Source organism: Cryptomeria japonica, chromosome 3, assembly GCF_030272615.1.
Source record: "Cryptomeria japonica chromosome 3, Sugi_1.0, whole genome shotgun sequence".
Taxonomy (NCBI): Eukaryota; Viridiplantae; Streptophyta; class Pinopsida; order Cupressales; family Cupressaceae; genus Cryptomeria; species Cryptomeria japonica.
The window spans coordinates 801,671,926-801,696,204 of NC_081407.1; the positions used below are offsets into that span (position 1 = coordinate 801,671,926).

General features: G+C 36.3%; 1 protein-coding gene across 3 annotated transcripts in view; it reads left to right on the top strand.

Moving 5' to 3' along the window:
- Positions 1 to 24,279, top strand: part of LOC131036825 (probable zinc metalloprotease EGY1, chloroplastic) — a 179,358-nt gene that overhangs the window by 69,430 nt on the left and 85,649 nt on the right. The window contains exons 4-7 of one of the 3 annotated variants that reach the window (XM_057968815.2): positions 8,522 to 8,623; positions 12,604 to 12,815; positions 13,782 to 13,832; positions 13,927 to 13,996. In XM_057968815.2, coding sequence (XP_057824798.2) covers positions 8,522 to 8,623; positions 12,604 to 12,815; positions 13,782 to 13,832; positions 13,927 to 13,996 — 435 coding nt within the window. The remainder of the gene's footprint in view (positions 1 to 8,521; positions 8,624 to 12,603; positions 12,816 to 13,781; positions 13,833 to 13,926; positions 13,997 to 24,279) is intronic. The other 2 variants (XM_057968817.2, XM_057968816.2) reach the window with 2 other exon arrangements.

Sequence of the window (24,279 nt, forward strand, 5' to 3'; positions counted from 1 at the left end):
TCACATTGCTCAACGTGTGCAATGCTTTCCTCACCACTTGAGTGCTCTGATCAACTAACTGATCTACCCAAGAATCAATTGCCTTGGCCTTTCGAGCAACTTTCTCCAATTGCTTGATGTATTCTTCAGAAGTGGAGGAGGTTAAAGGATCAACTTTTTCCGAAGAGTTAATGATCTTTTGGATCACTCAGATAAGCTGCACGTTCTTCTCCTTGAGTTCATCCTTCTTTGCCAAGAGTTCATCATAACTTTGAACCAGTGAAGCCATCGAATCTTGAGCATCATGCATAATTCCATCACGTGTCTTCTTTCCTAGTTCCACCCTTGTGAGCCCATAGTCAGATAGATGCATTTCTTCTGGGGGTTTCTCAGGTAGAGTTTCTACCACTTTTGCATACTTCATCTTATTACTATCCACAACCACTCATGAAACTGTCTTTGCCTTCTTAGCAGCTCTTGACTTAGGCTTCTTAAGCTATTGAAAATCAAATATATCAGGAGAAACCTCCTGTTTCTTTCTTTTTGGAGTGATTGAACTCAACCATGGGGGTAACTCTAATGAGTTCGTGTCTAAGACAACAACTGTAGTTTGTGAAGAAATAGGCTCCGTCTGTACCATAGTTGTCACTCTAGGAGAAGCCTCTGTCTAGACAACAACAAGTGTTTGCTTAGTTAGTAAATCATGACAAGCTTTAGACATGAACTTATCGAAGCTTATGGTAGAAGTATCAATTTCTTGAATTGATATGCTGGATAGAGCAACATAGGAAGGGTTCACATCAAAGACATTCTCCAAGCCACCATGAGGAATCTCTACAGACACATCTACATATGATGATGAAATGTTGGTATAGGCAGATGTGCTTAGGACAACAGGATCTACACGAGTGGTAGAGAAAGAATCCACATCCGTGTCAATTGGAGACATAGGTACATCCAATGACAATTGGGGAACGGTTGCGTGAGGAGAATCTGAGTCCATAGTAGGAGGGGATCTTGTTGTACTCTCCTCACGTGCTTCACCTTCAGGGTCAATGACATGAATTTGCATCTGAGGCTTTTCTTTTCCTTTTAGTGATACCTCTAGTAAAGGGAATAACCAAGGCTCTACTCACCCTTAACTTTATCCTTGTATCCGAGGAAGAAGCACCCTCTTTGGATTTGACCTTGACTTCAGACCTACACCAGACTAGTCCTGCTAAATCACTCTCTGCTTTAACTTTGATCTTGATGGTTTTGACATTATTGTTCTTCAGCCAAGCATTGGTGTTAGCAAGGATAGGCTGAAATCTATGAAAGATGGAAGTACATTCCTTCTGCGACCATTGAGGAGATGAAATAGGAGCTTCAACAACCCTTTGTTCTATATACTCCAGCTCAAGAATTTTCCCATCATCTATCATTCCCTTTGGAATCTTGGTCAGATCCAAATCCACAATTTGCTCCAAACTTAGCCTGCTTTAGTCCATTTTTTTGATATATTTCTTTGTGCGAAGATCAACCCATATATCCTCAAGGCAATGAACATGAGTAAAGGCTCTCTTGATTTTGTCCTTCATCCCCTGATAATCAAAATCTTTCCTTGCTTTGAACTTCTTCAACTTGATCTCTTGAAGTTTTGTTTCCATTGACTTGGCTCTAGCAGAGGTTGTCAAAGAATAATGACCAATTTGCAATGGATTGTGAGAGGATGTATTGATGCCTAGCTTATGGTTGGCTAACTGGACTGCATGAACTATCATCAGCTGCCTAGCCAATTCCATCAGGATGATCTTGTCAGTAGGATATCTGGGTAGCATGTATGGCTGATCTTCAAAACATCCAACTCTCATGTAAGTGAAAGTTGGGAATTGTAGGAACACGCATCCATGCTCATTCACTTTCTTCCAGGGTGCCTTAGACACTCTCCCGTTCTTGAATGTCTTATCAAATAAGCACATGAAATGGCCAAAGAAGGTATCCCACACCCTCCTATAGTGAATTCTACTGGGCCTCAAAGTGAGTTGCTCATAATATCTCCATACCGGTACCAACGATCTGTCACCTTTGGTAGGAAAACACCGCTATGTACACCAAGCAAAAATTCATGTAAAAAGTGAGGGTCGTTGGGACTTGTGACAGCTGCTCACATAGGTTGTCACTGATTACTTCACCCCATAAAATATGAGATTGCCCTTTCCTCGTGACTACAATATACTTGTACATCCAGATCTGAAACACATTGGAGTGTTTCATTCCCATTATTCTGTTGAGAAGTGTGATCATATCGCTGACTTCTTCAATGAAGTTAGAGCGATACAACTTGGACCATCTTGAGAAATAGGTCCTGGGTGGTGCAGAAGCACCTCCAATTTTCAATTTCAGGTCAAAGATGCAGAAACTTTCATAGGACATTAAGACAAATCAGAAGAATAACATGTGCGATCAAAGTCATATTGTGGTTTTCAAACAGTGCCATGTCTTGTTCTATTTGTAAGGTCTTCAAAGGCTCATTTTGTGTTTTCAATGTCCTTCAAGAGACTAGAAACTTAATTGTAATGTCCAAGTCTCAAAGAATGTTCATGAAGTCTAGGAAGTAGGAGTGTTTGGGAACCTTTTAAGGTTTTTAAAGTTAAATAATTCAGATTTTCAAAGTGAAACGGTTATGTAGTCTTTTTGCAGTGAAATACCTTTTAAAAGATCTTTAAATATTGTAAACGGATGTAACCAAAAAAAAAAATGGGGTTGAAACAGTTGTAACCGGGATTAATGTATGCGAAGGGAACTCAGTGTACACAGATGTTCTCGGATACACAGTTTGGCGAACAGTTAATAAAGAAAGACCATCAAGTTTGAATAGGCCCAGATCTTTTATATTGATTTTGGAATGATCGACTGATGTTCTGAAATGTATTGAGCTTCCTTGATCATTATTTTGTTTGGGGGTTGAACTTTATTATTAATTTGAATTCTCTATTGCGTCGTTTATAGTAACAGTAGTTTTTTTTATTTGCCGTTGTTGAGTTTACAGCAGAGTTTTAGAAGATGAAAGTCATCCCATGAATATGTTAAGGCCTTATATTCATGGGAGACGTTTTCTAACATGTAAAATATATCACTGACTATGCATGTGCAGTTTGGAGAAGTTTAGGTGATCACCGTTGATAAACAGGGGAAGATGCCGATGAGTGAAGGTATCGAAAGAACAGAACAATTTGTTTATGAATCGGGTGTGCTGGGTATCGGGTTTTAACAAATTCTTGTTGTTGAATACATGTTGAAGTGTTGAGCATCGGGTTTCACCGTTAAGTGAATGATATCGGGTTTATTGGAGGGAATTCATAATATTGTTGGAATCAAGTTTATACACTTGCCCTGGTTCATGAGTTATCTGCTGTGATGAACGTATGTTTATGAGTATCAATTCATAGTTTAATGTATGGTGTGAATTCCACAAATAATTCTGAAACTATATTCTGGTGACAGACCGTGGGTAGTAATGGTGTCTTCGTAAACGTTATTCGCAGTCAATAATTTCATTGGAAAAAGATTGATGTTTTAGCAGTCGCTTTGAAAGAATAGTGATTTGGGGTATCGATTTGAAACTCTCACAGATTTGTTTAACCGTTTGTGGAAAACATTTAAAGAAATCTTGTTTGGATAAATTACATTGCCGATTGATCCTATAACAGTGCCAAAAGTTCAATACATGAATATCTAAACAGGGAAATGGGTGTATTCTGTTCCTAAGAAAATACAAAATCAATGTTATGAACCAGTATCAGTCTTAGAAACTGATTTCACGATAAAAGGAACGAACTCTGTTTTGGGTCTGACCGAGAGCAGATAAGAGACTAAAAATTTTCCAAAAGTTTATTGATTGAACTTGGCTCAATTTGTTAGAATGGCTTCTATTGATCGTATTCTGTTGTTATGCACTACAATACTATGATTATAGAAGAGTCTTTTCTGTTTTAGAAAATTGATCAGATTTCAAGAACCGACTTCAAGCTTGGTGTCATTAATGCATTGAGTAAACATCAAATAACATAAAGGTGATTGGGTCTATCAAGTTTCAGTTGTCAAAGCTCTGCATCACTGGGAGTCTTGAACCATTTAGAATTGATGTGTCTAATGCAGTCTGACCTTCTCTGGTTGTAATAATCTAGAGCACTCTTCATTGAGATATCTGCATACACAGGAGTGGCAGTAACTTTGAAGATCTTGTCGATAGTCTCCGCATCTAATCTGATAATGATATTGCCATCAACATCCTTGATCGTCCTAGACCCCCTATCAAAATGAGCAGCGCATGCAAGCACAAACTTTGGGTCCAAGGCAGCCACTGGGAAAGTAGAAACTAGATGGATGTGACTATTCAGGAGCAGCTGCATGCCATGGGTTGGTGATCCCTTTGCCCTTTCCAGGAATTCGGACATGTCAACATGTCCAATCTTTGTATCCTTAATCTCATCTACCAGAGAGCTCACTTGAGTAGGAGCAATCTTGTTTTGATATTTATCATATTTGTATTTCATCTTCTTATTGGAAGGAGATGCCGGTTCTTCTGTCATTGAACAGGAATCTACAACACTTTGATGAAAACTCAAGAGAGTTAAGATGTCTTTTAAAGCTATTGGGGATGCCAGGATACCAAAACTTGGAAAATCAATGCTCAAACCTAGATTCGTTTAGGTATTTATTACGAAGGAGAGTGGATAAACTCAAAAGATGCTTTGTGGATAAGACTTGGACAATGAGAAGGGTGGAATTCAGATCTTGAGAGATGGACTGCAAGTGGATGAAAGGAAACTTAGAATGTATGTCTTGAAAGCTATGATAAAACTTTCACTTGCAATCAGGTCTCTGAGACCCGAATGCAAGCAAATAAGCTTGAAGGAATGGCAGGTAAAATGATATATTTTGCACTTGTAATTGGGTCTTGGGAGCTTGTAAGTAAGTGAGCAATGCTTGAATATTGGAAATTAGTTGCAATCAGGTTTCGGAGACCCGAATGCAAGCAAATATATTATAGTGAAAGACTTGCAATGTGAAAGAGATGAACTTGCAACCATACCCAAAGAAACTCGAAGGCACCTTGAAGGCAAAATGAGGGGGAAATATAATAATGAGCACTTGTAATTGGGTCTCGAGGACCCGATTGCATGTGAATGGGATTGACAGGGAAGAACAAGCTTGCAATCGGGCCTTAGAGACCCAATTGCAAGTGAAAGCAACTTGCAAATTTACCAAACTCATTACAAATGAATGCATAGGAGAAACGATGGATGGGAAGCTCGCAGCTAGCTCGCCAAGGCTCGATTCAAAGCATACAAAGGAAGATCAATGGCAAATGCATGAGAAAGAAACTAGGGAAATGCGCGAAATTTGTACAAGAATGCAAGGGGACAAAACACGAGCTTGCAATTGGGTCTTTAAAACCCGATTGCAAGTCTTCGATCTTGCAATATAGGCAATGGTGCAAGGAAATATTATGCAATAAGATGGGCAAATGCATACGCCGGATTTAGCGTGAAAGAACCATGGAATGCAAGGGTTTTTGCAACAATGACTTCCTTTCTATGCTTGGTTAAGGAAACCAAAACGCAAAATCACAACCAAAGAAAAATGCCTATAAAAGACTCGACAACAAACTACCAAAACAAACAAAAGAAAAGAGAAAACATATCTGAAAATGGAAGAACAAAGCTTGAAAATAGCCCAAGACTAAAATGAGATTTCCAAAAGAAGAATGAACAATGCTCAAACCCTCAACAGTAGGCTCTAAAAATATTTTTAGGAGGAGAAATCATATTCAAATTACGAAGCATTTAAAACATCTCCCCTAAAATCGCCTAGGTAGAGGAAACCACACAGGTATATGACACTTGCAATGTCTCAAACACTTGTAATCAGGTCTTGAAACCCCAATTACAAGTCTTATATTTTCAAGTTATAAAAATGGGAAGCTTCATATGTAATCGAGCATTAGGCTTCCGATTACATATGTAGAAACTTTTATAAAAATATTAAAGTCTCCACTTACTTGTAATCGGGTCTAAGAGACCTGATTGCAAGTAAGTGAAATAAACACTTGCAATGTCTCAAAAAAAGATCCCCAACTTGTAATGCAAACTCTAAAACCCGAAAATGCATTGAAAAGGACAAAAACAATAACAAAAAACAACTGAAACCCGAACAAGGATGACCAAAACTTGCACAAACGATTAGACGTTAATCAAGACAAAATTTGGCCTTGAAAAATGTGCCTTAGAGAAATAAAAACTTAAAAAATTCATAAAAGTTGTCCTCATATTTTTGAAATTAAAAAATGAAGACAACACAATGCTAAGCTGATGGTCAATTGGATTGGCAACAACATTTGTATCATGAGTAGTCAAGCTCAACCAGCTTTCAACCATTGCTCAACAATATCTATAATTAATGCTATCAGATTTCCTCAATCCATATTATAATTATTTTAGAGCTTCTGGATTAGATTGTGTGTCAAAATTTTTAACTTCAACGTTTCGAATCACACTCCGTGATTCATCATCAGGATGATAAAGAGTTCAAAGGAGATGAAAAATGGCAAGTTGCAGATCTAGACTGAATAAAAAGAGATGAGAGAGGGAAGGGGTAGAAAGACAACACGCAGATCGAGGATAAGAATTAAAAAAAAAACAAAAAAAAACTACTAGCCCAACTCCTAAAAAGAAGAAACACAAATATAAATAAATAAACACTAAATATATGAATGAAAGTGCTAAAAAATATATAAATAAATAAAAAGTAAAAGTAAAAATAAATAAATAGAACAATAAATACATAGAAAAACATAATAAATAATAATTAATAATAATAAATAAAATAAAAATAAACCGAGATACCTACACACAAAGAACTAGCAAATCCCTAAAAAAAACGAAAACCAAAGCTCATTATCAATTAAATAAACAACATCCACACCAGTAGTAGACAAGACATCTCCCAAAATAGTGGATTGGACTCTCGTATAGGATTTTGACATAAGGTGAGCCTTAGTTTGCCATCTGGAGTGATTTATCTATCTCAAATGCATATGCCTCGTTGATTTTATAGGTAGAGTTTTGACATAACATTGTTTTACAGAATTTGTTGATCACATGATAGATAAGGGAGGTAGATGAAAACAATCACTAGAGGTATAACCTTAATGTCCACAATGACAACATGTTTGGATTTGATGGGTTTTAGTGCAACTTGATTTTGGTTGACTTGGAACTTGTCAATATTTGATAGGTTTGGAATATTTTGGTAGATTAAAAATCACAACACTTTTATACACTAGACCAACACTGTTTTCATTGGGTTTAATTGTTTTCTAGAGTCATACAACAAGTGTAGATTCAACAATAGGAGGATTTGTAGGTATTGTATCCATGATGCGTTTTGACGATACACTTTTTGACTTAAAACCAACTACATTGTTTTGTGACATAGGAGGGAGCTGGACACTTTTCAAGGACTAAGTTGTACTGCTTGAAGAAGGAACATTTTTCTTCTCAGCAACATTGTTCTATGACATGATAGGGGGCTTATTACTTTTCTTCAAGGACTTTTTGTCTTTACTAGCCTTTTGTGAAGGAACATCACTGTTGACATCTTTTTCTGTTGTTGCAGCATTGGATGTCTAATCTTGATCTAATCTTGTACTTGATCTCACAACCTATTGATTTCTTGATGCAACATCTTGTATTGATTGCAAAACTGTATTAAGAAAGTCTTGTACTGATCTTAACATTTTGATATTATCTCTGCTTCTTGTTTGCTATTGAGATTAATTTGCAAAGATAACATGCCATTGGTGTATAATGTGGACATGATTAGAGAGTTTACACACACATTCGAGTCAATTTCCACTAATAATGCTGGGAGACAATACAATTCACAACACCTAATGACTTTTTCTATCAAATGGAGATGGATTGGTTCTTTATCACTCCAATAGGTTTTCTTTTCTTTTTACTACCATATCAATATATGAAACCCCTTGGTATGCTTGCCCTTTTGATATATCTGTTGATATATGGAAGAAGTCCATCCCTCCAATATACTCATCGGCATGTGAAAGGGATGTTAAAGCATGTGAGAACAGAGAGGTATGTGACCCATGCAGCATGTGAAAAGGATTTGCCCTATCAATGATACCTGGTTAGAAAAAAATCAATTTTATTCTCAATTAGGATTTGTCTTACAATAGCCAGGAATTTGTAACAGAGGGAAATGAAAATTACAATGTCCTTCTCTATTTGATAATTTATAGGGTTGAAGCCATAATCATATACATTATTGTTTCTATGTTATCTATTAGTCACAATGGTCCAATTGTGATGGCTTGACTTGTATATGTAAATCAAAGGCATCATGTATACTGAATGTTGCAGTTGTTTTGGTTTGTAAAATTAGTTTTGATCTTTTGAGTGCAAATAAAAATTGACTTATTGCTTTAAATATATTATTGCATACTTACTTGATATATGGATTTTACTCATCTTACTAGGAAGTTGGGCATTTTCTGGCTGCACTGCCGAAGAAAGTGAAACTGGGGATTCCTTATTTCATCCCGAACATCACTCTTGGGAGTTTTGGTGCAATTACCCAGGTATGGTATTACTATTACAGATGTCACTCTCTAGGAGAGATTCTTCTTCCAAAATATTTGTCTGGCGATAAGTTAAATAACAGAACTGGGACAAACATCCTAAGTAAAAGTCAATAAAAAACTATAAGAGATGTTAGTATGATGTATATTTCTTTGTCTATATTTTTGCCAAATATCTGGCTAGAAACAGAGGGACATTTTTATTAAATCATTGTGATTAAAAAACAAATATTAGCAATTACTAATTTGTCTTTCTGTGTAGATTTTAAGGATGTTACCTTGTTTCCTTTTGTAAATTGCAGCTCAGAACCTTTTAGCTTTGCTGTATAAAGTTCATAATAACTTCATATAATCCCTATAACACAGTGTTCCTTGGGGATGAGTCCTTAGGGTTTTTCAACCCAAATTGGGAACAGGGACATCTTGGGGATGGCAGGATGGGCATGAAATGGCCCATTGCCATCCCTACGAGCACTACCTATAGGGTGGCCATTGCTGGACAGCTCTGCAGTTCAAGGGATGTCCTTGTGAACAACGCCTTTTGCAAGGGGCATCCAAGGATGCCTTGTTATCCCTGAGACAGCTTAGGGACCCCATCCCCCTTTATAAAAGGTTCCATTTTAAAATCACAATTAAGGTTTGTAAATTTTCTTTCTTCATTTTTAAAAATCATATTTAAGCTCTGTAGATTGTCTTTTCATAAATGTCAGCAAGTTTCTGAATCCTCCTATTTCCTAGGAAGTGGTGATGTGAAAACAAAGAAGAAAAAAAAGAAGAGAATGTCAAAATTCCACTTCGATTGTGTAACCCTCACCTTCATACCTATGCTATGTATAACATGGCCACTCGTCTACCTTTACTCTATATTTTATTCAGTCCAACTCTTAGTTTTAAAATAAATAAATAAATTCTCTAATTTTAACTTGGAAGTAAAAAATAATTTAATAATAATTTATGATTATATAAAATATTTATTTATTTTTTGCTCGGTGACATGGATTTTTAGCCTGGTCCAATCGCTAGGTGAGGCCACAAACCGGGGGGCCTCATCCCCGAATTCATATCTGAGGTATAAACACATCCATGCATTAGTCCTATCATTTTGTCCTACTCCGCTCTCACCTTATCTCTCGAATCATCCCTCCTTATCGATTTATTCTCAACTTATCTCTCCATTCTTTCTTCACCTCCTGTCGCACCTCCTTATCTCTCCACGGTACCACCTTATCAGTCCAACACGTGTTGCACAGGGGACAGCCAGGCATTGCGAACGAGTTGAGGTATGAACACCTCGACAATCCCGAATCCATCAACGGGGCAACACCTTCATAACACCTCACACTGCCAGCAACACGCAGCCTCGCTAGCAAGCAGAAGGGGTCTGAACACCCCCCACGGACGATATCGCCACACAGACCAGCAGCAACAGCCTCGTCAGCAACCGGATGGGGTACGAACATCCCCTTGCACGACATTGCCACGCAAACTGTACGGGAACCCCCAACGGTCGGACCTTGGTCAACCATTCATCCTGCAAGCAATGTGAGTCGAACAAAGGACCTCCCCATTCTGGGGCTCGTGACATTACTGTCACGCTGCGGGGTGAACCCCTATATAAAATATTTATTATTAGTTATTATTATATACTATATAATTTATTAACTATAATAAAATACCCCTCCAAATGATGCCCCTTCACCTCTACCCACTCATGGGCTGTTGGAGTTCAATCCAATCTTTCATCAAGGGGAAATCTCAAATGGATCCCTCCCATTAGATCTTGTAAACTTAACTTCCACGTTACTGATTTGGGTTGTTTTGCCCCTGAGGGTTGTGTGTACATTCAGTGCATAACAGTACAGGGATATAGGAAATGTAACAGTACACGAAGATGCAAGTAAGAACATTGATTGATAATTTTGCCAAGATATATTCAAGAAAAGATACAAACCATGCTTTGAACACGACTCATGCTTTTAACAAAAAGACCAAGGTTTGGCTTGAAATTTGACACTCTTGTATAAGTACTAAGATATCATAAGGGGGTGCTATTGAAAGTGGGATAATTGTGGCTGATGTTTTTTCCTCAAATCCTTTGAAGGATGAAATTCAGTAAAGTAGCAGATTAAGATAATTTTTTGAGTACATGATAAAATGGTTGCCCTCGCTAGCTTTTGTAGGCCTTTTCCATGTTTGTGGCTAAAGACAACTAACATTTTGTACTGTGTAGCAACCTTACTTATAGTTTGCCATTTTCCATGTTCTGTCCTAAGCCAACTAACAGAATGTAAAGGGAAGCCAACTTTGGCTATAGTTTGGCATCTCATGATTGTCTTTGGAGAAAAGTATTGGCCCCAATTGACATCCTATGGGCCTGCCTGGCCTTGAATGCCTGCTGGATGTCCTGATCTCATTTTAGGCTTTAAAAATGATCTGTAACTTCTCTTGTAAGAGATTTTGTGTGGTTCATCCTTTTTGTTTTTTATCTTTTGGAGAAAAGCATCGAATATTACTTCAAAGGACAAATGTTTACATCAATCTTACAACAAGGTTACCAGGAAAGCCTTTCCCAAGAAACCTAGCATCTGATCCTATGCCTTAAGAGGAAACGGCCCCACATTTTGATGTGAACACTTGCTTTTAACTTAAGCAAACAAAACTGGCTCCATTTTGTAAAGCCTCAAATATCCTAAAGCTGAGGTGAGGGGTTCTCATGAAAAGTGGTTTGCATCTTTTGTGGTTCTCCTTTAAGGTGAATTTAGATTAGAAATAAATTGTGATGTTTTCTATCAGTATATGAATTGAAGCTGTTCATCCTTAGAAACGCTAGAAAATACCTATCTTATAATATACTAAATCTTTTTTTAAGAATGGAATTTTTTTTTTTTTTAAATGCATAGATACACAACAGTTGGCAAGACTAAAAAGTTTATGTATTATTTCAACAGAAAAGTCACAAGGGCATTGCAGAAGAGCAGTTCAAACCTATATCCTAAATCAGAATACAATGAAAAACATTGTAGAGACAGATAAAAATACATTAATGGTCATTTGCAATCTATTGCTACCAGAGGGATCATTCTTGTGTCTTTGGGATGAAAATTTGAAAATGCAAGAATTAAAGGGAACATTGATATTGACGTCTTACATATATCTGGTATTCTCACCCATGTCAAAATGCTATTATGACCTATGCTGAAATTCATGTTTTGTGATTTGTCAGTGGTAAGTACTGCATCCATATGCCATTATTTAACACCAAAGATATCCTTCTTTCTTCCATTGTCTAAAGTGGCATGCTTGTTTTAAAGCACTTGAAATACCTGCAGTTGCTAGTTTTAACTTATAATCTTGAAAACTAAATTCATGGCTGATATTATTTGCCAAAGCTAACGTGGGTTATACCTACAGGCTACAGTATCTGGAAAAAGAATATTGGTAATGTAAACACGGATAAAATCTTCTATATTATTGAATATTTTTTATAAAATGGTTCGTCAATTATGTTTTTGGTTTTTGGCAGTGTCTTTGTTCTGTTAGAGTTTCTTATGTGATTTTATTAAAGTTTTTTTTTTTGATTAATAATTTTGCTAAAGTTATTTAACAGTGAGCAAGAATACAATTGCAATGAATCTTTCCTTGCCATTGATTAGAATTTAGTCCCATGTTGTCTGGTTATTATGAGTTTTTTTATTCTTTACATCGGAAGAGTGTTATGAAAGGTAGAAGTATTTGCAGAGATACTTTTATGATAACACTGGAGAGAGAATCTAAACTGTTGCATCAATGTAAATTTCTATATTGCCTCTTGTTTTGATCATAATGTTATAGTGAAAACAAAATGCCTGATAGCTTAATGATTACTGACTGCAATCTATTTAATGTCTAGTGTCTATCCATACTCAAAAGATAGTCTTCCTAATACTTATGAGCATCTTTTTCTTTGTAATATTTGTTATTTTGTGATGTTTCTTTTGCAGTTTAAGTCAGTCCTTCCAGACAAAACAACGCAACTAGATGTGTCTGTAGCAGGTCCATTGGCAGGTGGTGCTCTGTCATTCGCTATGTTTGGTATTGGTCTCTTGCTTTCAATAAATCCGGATGCTACAGGAGACTTGATTCAAGTGCCCAGTCTTTTATTTCAGGGATCATTACTTCTCGGCCTTATCAGCAGGGCTACATTAGGTTACAAGTAAGATTTTTTCGCTAATTATTGAACCCTCTAGTATTTTTTATTTTATGTTTAATATGATGTTGTGCATTCTAGTCACCGTTGATGCCTAGTTAGCTTCCATCTTATTGTATTTTTTTGAGATGCTTTACTGATTCTGATTCTGCTAATTATGGCAATTGAGATTGATCGCATAAAAAATGAATGACACCTCTTGGGTGAAATCGTATCTCACTGAAGTTCTCATTCACTTTGGTGCCAGTAATCTAATGAGATCTTCCACAGGATGATTTGGTTTTAAAATCACAATTTATTTTTTGGTTGAATTGTAGGGCCCCAACACAGAACAGACAATAAAGGAGATAAACATACACCTGCTTTACCAACCCACACCAGGGTGAAGCAGGCTTAAGACAATCCAACTCAAGCTAGAACCTAAACTACCCCATTTTGGCAATGAGACTGAAGTACCATATGGCCTACAGATTTAATTTTTTGGTGCATCTTTCTATCAGTAACTGGGGTCCAACCAATGTTATCATCCTTCTCATCAAAATGTGATGAATTAAGAGATCTTGATGGAGATTTAAAAAGAGCCACTTACAATGAATGAGGAATGCACATCTAAATGTAGTATTCTGTGATACATGTCAATATTTTTATAAAACAACAAACAACTTAATATTAATTCCATATAAATATTACAACATAAAATTTTTGCTTCATAGGTATACAAGTTCAAACTGACATTTTAGATCTTTTTTTTTCACTTTTTTGCCTTATATCTTCATCAAGATAGCACCTTTTGATGAATCATGTTGATTTGCAGTCTTCTAAAACTCAAGGCAGTAAAACCTATCAAGATCAAAGAACTTAGCCCTAATATAGTCAAACATTTTAAACCATAGTTGTGATTACATTCTCCAGAGTTGAAAATTTCCAATCACAACCACCTATTCTGAATTGCTCTTTCATTTACATCTGCAGTGCCATGCATTCGGCGACAGTTTTAATCCATCCTCTTGTCATTGCGGGCTGGTAATTGCTTCCTGATTATCAATCTCTTTGTTGCATTATGTTTCTGTGATTGATGTCTCAAAACATAACTGTAATCTTTTTAGCGACAATGCAGGTGTGGCTTAACTACAACGGCTTTTAACATGCTTCCAGTTGGGTGCCTTGATGGTGGAAGATCCATCCAGGTATGCAGCAGTTTTATTTCCAAATGACTGGCCCTTTAATGTCTTGTTAAGTTTATGTGCACAAGATGGCATAAGAAATTAAGAATTTAAGTGGCATGGCACAATAATATCAGTGCAATTAATCTATTGCAGCAATAATCATCAAACGAATAAAATTGCTAAGACAAAAAAATTCTTTTTGGAGAAAGTTGGTACATTTATATTATTTTGTGCTTATTACAATGCTATTGTCATATTTGTGCTATTCAAGGCTCATATGTTATCTTTGGCTCATACTATTCTATATACTTTTTCTTAGATGGATTTTACATTGCTCCAATTATATTTAGGCTAGTGAAAAATCACATCGTCTAATTACAAGAACTAATATTGTTTTGGAAACAATTGCTCAATACCATATAAACTTACCATTAAATTTTTTATAAAAACTTGGTAACACTGTGAAAACCTTTCAAGCATCCCAAGTCCATAACTTTGTGGACAAGTTTGTGTAAATTCCAGAAAATCTCTGAGTGGTTTAGCTCTAAAAAAAATTCTCTACAACTCTAGAAGTATAAGAAAGACATGTTCTTTAGGCTGTTTTGAGTGCAGTTCTATGCTACTAATATTAATATAATCTTTTAGCATACTAGTAAATGTAGTGCATGATTTTGTTTCTGGATCGACACATTTAATACATTGGCTTATCTCTCTTGTTAGTTGTGAAAGTTAATTTCTTGCTATCATTATTTTGTTATTTACATGTTGAATGTGTTTTCATTTTAATTTGTATTTTGCAATACAATAAGAAATTGCTAAGTTGCTAGTTTTGGTACTGGTTCGAGTTCGAGGTTTAGGGGTTCGGTATACGGGTTCAACTAAATTTTTTTGGGGGTTTAGCATCATTTGTACAAAAAAATGTAAATCTCTCTCTCTCTCTCTCTCTCTCTCTCTCTCTCTCTCTCTATATATATATATATATATATATATATATATATATATATATATATATATATATATATATTGTCAAATGTATACAAAACTCATGGAATACAAAATCCATGACATCAAAGTTCCAAACAAATATCAAAAAAATAACTAGAAGTCTATGGCTTAGAGTTGCCTGCATCCTTCCTGGGAAGGCGTCTAAGGTAGGTCCTGGATGATGCAACAACCATAATCTCTGCCTATGATATATATATATATATATATATATATATATTATAGTTAGGAGACTTGGACTCTATACGCATAATTTAGACTCAGACTCGAGACTCAGCACTAAAACTCGGCAAAGACTTGGCAAAATAAAAAACCCAAGAAATCTATATCATAGTTAGGAGACTTGGACTCTATACGCATAACTTTGACTCAGACTCGGGACTTAGCAGTAAAACTTGGCAAAATGAAAAACCCAAGAAATCTAGAGATTTTTAAGGATTTAAAACTTGTTTCATGCACCCTTTATCAAATAAACCTTAAAGGCACAATAACATCATCAAATACAATCTAATTTGATCACATACACAAGTATACATCTATCACATAAGTATAAACGCAAATTGTAGTTGAAGGAAATGGCACACTTGGATATATAAATATTGTCAAATGTATACAAAACTCATGGAATACAAAATCCATGACATCAAAGTTCCAAATAAATATCAAAAAAATAACTAGAAGTCTATGGCCCAGAGTTGCCTGCATCCTTCCTGGGAAGGCGTCTAAGGTAGGTCCTGGATGATGCAACAACCATAATCTCTGCCTATGACTCAATTGCCACCCACACCAATATCAGTTGTGCCTGTGTCTACTCATGCTCTATCCTCCTTTGCCATGGCTACAACCTCAACCTCTCTATCTACCTGTTTAACCCAATCAAGGTCCTCATCACAAAAGATAGGATCCTTAGCCTCAGTGATGCGCCCAGTTTGTGGATCGACCTCCTCTAGCGTTATGGGGTTGGAGTCAATGCCCAAAATTTGTGTATGGCTAACACGAAGGTTGTAATGAACATAGACTAGATCATTCAACCTCTCCATTGACAGTCTATTGTGCTTTTTGGAGTGTGTGTGCTCAAACATACTCCAATTGCACTCACTACCCAAAGCACTGCATGGTTGGCTCAATATGTGAATGGCAATCCTCTGAATATTTGGTGCATTAGCACCGAATGTTTCCTACCATCTATATGAGATGAGAAAAAGAAAATAAAATTAATCTCATTATCCAATAATATAAAAAGAGGAAAGTTTTATTACATTTTTAAACTTAAATTATGCCCTTAAATATATTTTTATTTGGCTGCAATGTTATCCGACTTTTTTTGCACATTAGATGACAAAAGAGCTCTCCTTGTGCATGAGTAAAGGTATGTAGCTCATGGACTGTCTGTCTAGTAAAACTAGGTGACATCTGCTCTATCACTAAGTAGAGCCCATTTCGAACCTCCTCATCTGCCTTGAAATAAGGTGGTATTGGAATGTCAGATTGAGGAGGGGCCTATGAAGTTGGAGGTGCCATCTCCCATCAATGATCTCCCAAATGGGATGATACTTACCCTCAACTCCCTCATAGATGGATCTAATGGCCTCCTTGGCCCTATTCATGCCCTCGTATATGTAGCCCATTGCGAGCTTCCTCCCATTAGCAACTCGTAGGAGAACTACTAAGGGCTCAATGAACTGTAATTATTGTGAAACATCAACTTAAGTGTGAACGAAAATCAGCAAATAAAAGAAAAATATGAATAAAAATTAAAACATAATTTAGAATTAAATTTTACCTTCACAATCTCTACAATAGGTACACAAAAGCTTGGTTCATCAATAATGCAATTTGACACATCAATCCCTGTAGTGGTTGTAGAATAGGATGAGGAAGTCCACTCACTAACAAACATATGCTTCAAAGCTGCCTTTTACCAAATTAAGGATTGTAATGTGATGAATGTAGTCAACAGTTTTGCCATAGTTAATAAATAATGTTTTGTTAAGTAATAATGTTATAGCTGGCTATGTGTCATGTCCCCTCCGGGATCGTTATACATATACAGAGAGAAAGAGAGGGAGACCCTAAATGAGTTTATATAATAATTACCAACGAAGGAATATTTGAAAGTTATTTCTTTATTAAATATTATTTTTTAAAGTTATAACTAATAATATTCCTCAAAAGATAAGGATGGGTAAAAAGAATACGTACAAAGTAATCATATGCATTTTCTCCAACAAACAAGAATAGCATTTGGACTAACTGACATTAACAATTGATTGGACATTACATCGCTAGTAGTCCTCAATTTTGTGAAGTCTCTAAAAGAGACAAAATGGCGAATGTAATTAAAAGACAAGTATTAAGATAATGTAATATATTAATATATTAGGAAAGTAAAATGATATAAGACAATTGCAATATATTAATATATCATGGAATTAAAACATTAAATAATATTAATATATTATTTACACAGAATAAATTATTATATTTTAATTGGGAAAATTACGTGGATATATTAATCAGGCAATGTTATATTATGGAAATAAAATAATGTAAAACAATTAGCAAAATGAAGGAATTAAAACATTAAATAATATTAATATATTATTTACATAGAATAAATTATTTTAATTTGGAAAATTATGTAGATCGGTTAATATATTAAATGAGCAATGAAATATTTAAAAGCACGTAGATATAGGTGATTAAGGGAAGTCATGTGGACCCCCCCGTCACACCCCTTCCCATGGAAGGGGCCCCGTGGAGGGTCACGCCTATCCCTCTCCACGGGTATAAACCCATACTAGGACAGACCAAACAAGGGAGGAAAAAGGTAGGGGGCACGGAGCATAAGAAGACTGCTGCGTGGCAAGGAAGAAGGTCTGAAGCTACGACAGCAAACTGCAAGTAAGTAGTATGAACAGGTTATTATATATGTAAATAGATATATAAAATGAAAACGATAGTACTTATGTTAATGAATACTGAATATTTTAGTACATATATTAAATGGATATAGTAAATTAGTATACATATTAATGAATACAGTAATGAACAGTCTAATACAGATATTAATGAATGATGTGAAATATTAATGGATATGTATAAACGTAGGTTAAGGAATACGTATCAATGAACAGTAGGGATATAAATTAATAAATATAATGTTCATTAATATTAATTAATGTGTAATGTTCATACATATTGGTAATGTGTAATGTTCATTAATATGTGGATATTAATCGTAGTCTAGTGAATGTACATATATTAATCAATGTGTAGTATTCACTAGTCACTAAACATAGGTAAAAGATATAATTTGTTAATTGTTGTATACATAAGTTTGCATATTAAGAAAGATTAGGAATACAAAGGTATTTTAAGAAATGTAATGCATATGTAAAAGATGGAAGATTATATATATATCTATGTTAATTAAGAATACATTAAGAATTCATGTTAACACAAGGGATAATTTATGAACGGAAACTATTATGCAAATGTATGGCTTGGTTGACTAAAACTCAATCAAGAAGAGAAGGGTCTGGTCAATTCCCCTTGAGGACTTGGATGATGGAGGCATCACCCAAGACAAGGTAAGGCAAGGGTCTTGCTTGGCTGGCTTGGGTATAAGAGATTATACCCAAGACAGGACTCAAGGTTGGGCTGATCCCCTTTGAGGACTTGGGTGATGAAGGCATCACTCAAGACAAGGAATAGACAAGGGTCTTCCTTGGAGGGCTTGGGTGTAAGAGGTTACAGCCAAGACAGGATTCGAACTCATCTTCGATTTTCTGGAGGACTTGGGACCAAGGGGTTCCAAGAAGGCGGGCCTCACGGCCGCCTAAGGACATACTTACATATGGCATTGTATCCTTTTTATTAGATGGAAATTATGATTATGTTAATTAAGCATTGACGTTAGATTATAATTTAGATTACTTATATATACATATAGGTTTGTCATGTTCTAACAATCTGTTTTGTAGGTTAATGATCTCTAAATAGTAGGGACATTACAGTGGTATCAGAGCAATGATCCTGCCATCCTATAGGGTAAAAATAAATCACTCGTCAGTAAGAAAGTCTGACAATGTGTGTATGCTTCGTGTTTGAAATTATCCATGTGTATGCTTTGTGTTTTTTTTGTGTGTATACTTCGTGTTTGTGATTCATATTGGGAGACAACTCTATTCGAGAAAATTGCCAATTGCTTGAGGACAAGCAATTTTGAGAAGGGTAGACTGTCATGTCCCCTCCGGGATCATTATACATATACGAAGGAATATTATTTCTTTATTAAATATTATTGTTTAAAGTTATAACTAATAATATTCCTTAAAAGATAAGGATGGGTAAAAAGAATACGTACAAAGTAATCATATGCATTTTCTCCAACAAACAAGAATAGCATTTGGACTAACTGACATTAACAATTGATTGGACATTACATCGCTAGTAGTCCTCAATTTTGTGAAGTCTCTAAAAGAGACAAAATGGCGAATGTAATTAAAAGACAAGTATTAAGATAATGTAATATGTTAATATATTAGGAAAGTAAAATGATATAAGACAATTGTAATATATTAATATATTATGGAATTAAAACATTAAATAATATTAATATATTATTTACACAGAATGAATTATTATATTTTAATTGGGAAAATTACGTGGATATATTAATCAGGCAATGTTATATTATGGAAATAAAATAATGTAAAACAATTAGCAAAATGAAGGAATTAAAACATTAAATAATATTAATATATTATTTACATAGAATAAATTATTTTAATTTGGCAAATTATGTAGATCGGTTAATATATTAAATGAGCAATGAAATATTTAAAAGCACGTAGATATAGGTGATTAAGGGAAGGTCACGTGGACCCCCCCGTCACACCCCTTCCCATGGAAGGGGCCCCGTGGAGGGTCACGCCTATCCCTCTCCACGGGCATAAACCCATACTAGGACAGACCAAACAAGGGAGGAAAAAGGTAGGGGGCACGGAGGATAGGAAGACTGCTGCGTGGCAAGGAAGAAGGTCCAAAGCTACGACAGCAAACTGCAGGTAAGTAGTATGAACAGGTTATTATATATGTTAATAGATATATAAAATGAAAACGATAGTACTTATGTTAATGAATACTGCATATTTTAGTACATATATTAAATGGATATAGTAAATTAGTATACATATTAATGAATAAAGTAATGAATAGTCTAATACAGATATTAATGAATGATCTGAAATATTAATGGATATGTATAAATGTAGGTTAAGGAATACGTATCAATGAATAGTAGGGATATAAATTAATAAATGTAATGTTCATTATTATTAATTAATGTGTAATGTTCATACATATTGGTAATGTGTAATCTTCATTAATATGTGGATATTAATCGTAGTCTAGTGAATGTACATATATTAATCAATGTGTAGTATTCACTAGTCACTAAACATAGGTAAAAGATATAATTTGTTAATTGTTGTATACATAAGTTTGCATATTAAGAAAGATTAGGAATACAAAGGTATTTTAAGAAATGTAGTGCACATGTAAAAGATGGAAGATTATGTACATCTATGTTAATTAAGAATACATTAAGAATTCATGTTAACACAAGGGATAATTTATGAACTGAAACTATTATGCAAATGTATGGCTTGGTTGACTAAAACTCAATCAAGAAGAGAAGGGTCTGGTCAATTCCCCTTGAGGACTTGGATGATGGAGGCATCACCCAAGACAAGGTAAGGCAAGGGTCTTGCTTGGCTGGCTTGGGTATAAGAGATTATACCCAAGACAGGCTTCAAGGTTGGGCCGATCCCCTTTGAGGACTTGGGTGATGAAGGCATCACCCAAGACAAGGAATAGACAAGGGTCTTCCTTGGAGGGCTTGGGTGTAAGAGGTTACAGCCAAGACAGGATTCAAACTCATCTTCGATTTCCTGGAGGGCTTGGGACCAAGGGGTTCCAAGAAGGCGGGCCTCATGGCCGCCTAAGGACATACTTACGTATGCCATTGTATCCTTTTTACTAGATGGGAATTATGATTATGTTATGTAAGCATTGAAGTTAGATTATAATTTAGATTACTTATATATACATATAGGTTTGTCATGTTCTAACAATCTGTTTTGTAGGTTAATGATCTCTAAATAGTAGGGACATTACACTATGTAATGAGATTTGTTTCCGAGTAGTTGTTGGCTGTCCCCGACGGTTGGTAATCTTAACCAACCCCCGAGTACTATATATGTACTTCATTGTTTCCTCATAAACTAGTTATGCTTGTACACATTAAATTCTAGCAATAAATGATATATCTTTCTAGCCATATTATCGTGTTGATATTGTTATGTTACCTTATTGTATGATGTCATTTTTGTTTACTGTTTACTCTGCATAATCTAAACTAGTTCCCTTTGAGAGTTAACATTTTGGTGCCATTGCTGATACAAACCTGGAGATCTAAGCCACAGAGAGGCAACATGGCGAGTGGCAGTTTGGCAATGTAATGGGCCGGCTGTTCAACCAAAAAGTATCAAAAACTATTGAAGAAGAACAAGACACAATTGAGGACAGATTGATGTAGGATTTGGTATACTTGTGTGAAGTATTCGTCAATCAGTATGTTAAAAGGGAGGCTCTTCGGCGAGAGGTCCTTGAGAACATTGTCTGTGACGACCTGGTAGTGAGCAATGCAATCGATCACCTTCTCCAAAGACTCCCAAGGTTGGTGGCATGAAACTTCATTGACCGTCGAGATCTTTGGGAGGGAAGGGATCGAGAGCAGCATCGGTAACAAATATTATGACAGTACAAGGAAAGGAACTAGAGGGAGGAAGAAGAGTGTGACACAAGTAGACGTCGTACCTCCAACAATTAATGCCCCTTTAGCCAAATAAGGAAAGAAGACGCATTGCAAATACTCGAGAGGAGGGAGAGGGATCGGTGAGGAGATCTCTCTGTCTTAAAGAGAAAAGTGAACGACGACAGCGCTTACGGAGAATCATCGAGGAATTAGAGAGTCAAGCAAGGAGTAGAAGTGTCAGCCAAAGCTGTAGTCAGGAGAGACAATTGTCCGGCGAAGGGGACACAACACCTTGTACGTGGAGTGAGTGGGAAGAAGTCACCAAGAACCTACCACTCCCTAATGAAGTAGATGAAGATCTTGCGAACCAAATAAACAACTAGTCCGTACAATTAGTGTCGGATGATGACTCCGAGAGAGTTTGCAAAGAGGTTGCGAAAATAATTGAAAACAATTTGGACCGTATTGAGAACCTATCTGTAACAGAGGGACTGAGAATAGGGGGGCCTGAGCCAAAGATCCCAGGCAGGAGGGAGTCTAGAAACAAGGTAGCCAAGGTGTAGAGGACACTAACAATGGACATGTAGAGGGCTCGCACGTGGCCGAGAGTGCAAGAGAAGCATCGGAACGTGGTTGAGAGCGAAGAAGTCTAGTCAGGCTTGCTACACACGGTACATACCGACCTAGAATAATGGTGACCCCCTCGGCAAGTTTGAGTGTGGATAGGTAGAAACTCCCTAAGTCGACAAGGAATGGATTGGAGGATCCATTGAGACATTGCAAGTCGTGAAACTATATGGTTGGCAAGAAGACAAATTGACAAGGATTATTGGCTAAGGTCATTTCTTGCCATGTTATGAGGAATAGCCATCAACTAGTTTATAGATTTGGAAGATGAACACAGAATCTTGGGAAAAAATGAAGAAGGCATTCCAAGAGGAATTTAAACTCTTTAGGGTTCTGACAACAAAATTGTGGCCGAATTTATAACACCAAACAAGGAAAAAATGAAATTATGTGAGCTTACAATTGTAGGCTTAAGGAGTTGTTGAGCAAAATCGAAAATCAGCTAGTCGATGGGTTGAAGAAACAATGGTTCATTGAGGGATTGATTCCCTCCGTAAGGAAGAAGATGAAAGTAGTATCCCCGTCCTCGTAAGAGAATGCCTATAATCAAGCGATGGATATTGAAAGTGAAAGTAAAACATCATAGGGAAAGAAAAAAGCAAGTGTTGATGAAAGCACAGAGGATGGTAGCAGTAACATCGAGTCCAAACAGTAGAAGCCCTTTGACAAGATATGGTACAAATGATGAAGGAATTGAAGGCCAAGAAAGAAGGTCCCAAGGAGAACAAGGAAATGTGGTGCACTGACTAAAATGTAGGTCATATAAAAACGACTTGTCCGAAGAAACCACTTTGTGACATTTGTCAAGTATTGGTACATTGCATCAAGGAATCCCTGTACAACTTAAAGACAAGAAGCACATAAGTGCTCTTTGTCTAAGGGGAACAAGCAACCCCGCTGACCACACCACTAAAACCACCTGCCAATTCTAATGTATCACTTGGCGGATACCATAACAACAAGCGAGGGAACAATAACCGCTACAATAATAATAATAATAGTGGCACAAGAATTAGAATACAATATGATGCGAATGGTAGACCAATGATCCACCACTAAAAATGCAATTAATAGGGCATTTTGCTTGCCGAAGTGGTCAAAACAATACAAGCATGTTATGCAAGTGGTGTGGACCTCAGGAACCGTGAAGATGCCAACTGCCCGAAACAAAAAGGGGTGAATATACTGGCAGTGGAAGAGCTAGACGAAGAAGTGTTGGGGATCACTAGGCTGCAAACAAAGAAAGCAATATATCTAGATCCCCGCACGAAGAAGGAAAGACTTCGGCAAGCCAAAGACGACGTGGAGCAAGCAATGGTGGATGAAAGAAGAGCCTCGATCGAAGTCTCTAGTACTGCTTTTTGGTTAGACTCTGAAAAGAACATAGTAAGACAGATACTACAAACCACAATACTCATAAGGGTAACCGACGTTCTACAAACTATGCCACAATTGAAAATGGCAATCACAAATATAGTCGGTGACAGCACAGTTGCCCAAGAACAATGCAAGCCACATAAGGAACTGATGGGGAAGCCATTAGGTAACTTGGCCACTGATCCCTTGTTGCTGACAGTGAGCATTGGGAGGAAGCCGATCGTTGTCGAGATGAGATAAAGGGGAGGAAGATGACAAATACCATCGTCGATGGAGGCTTGGGTGTCAATCTATTGCCAGAGGAAACATGGAAATGACTAGATAAGCCAACACTATGGCCGCCAACCTTCCACTTGGTGGGTGCCAATCAACATGGCATTAAGCCATTAGGGACATTGATGGCACAAAAACATAGAAAGTAACAATTGGCACACTACTTTTTCTTGGATTTTGTAGTTATCCCATTGTAGAAGAA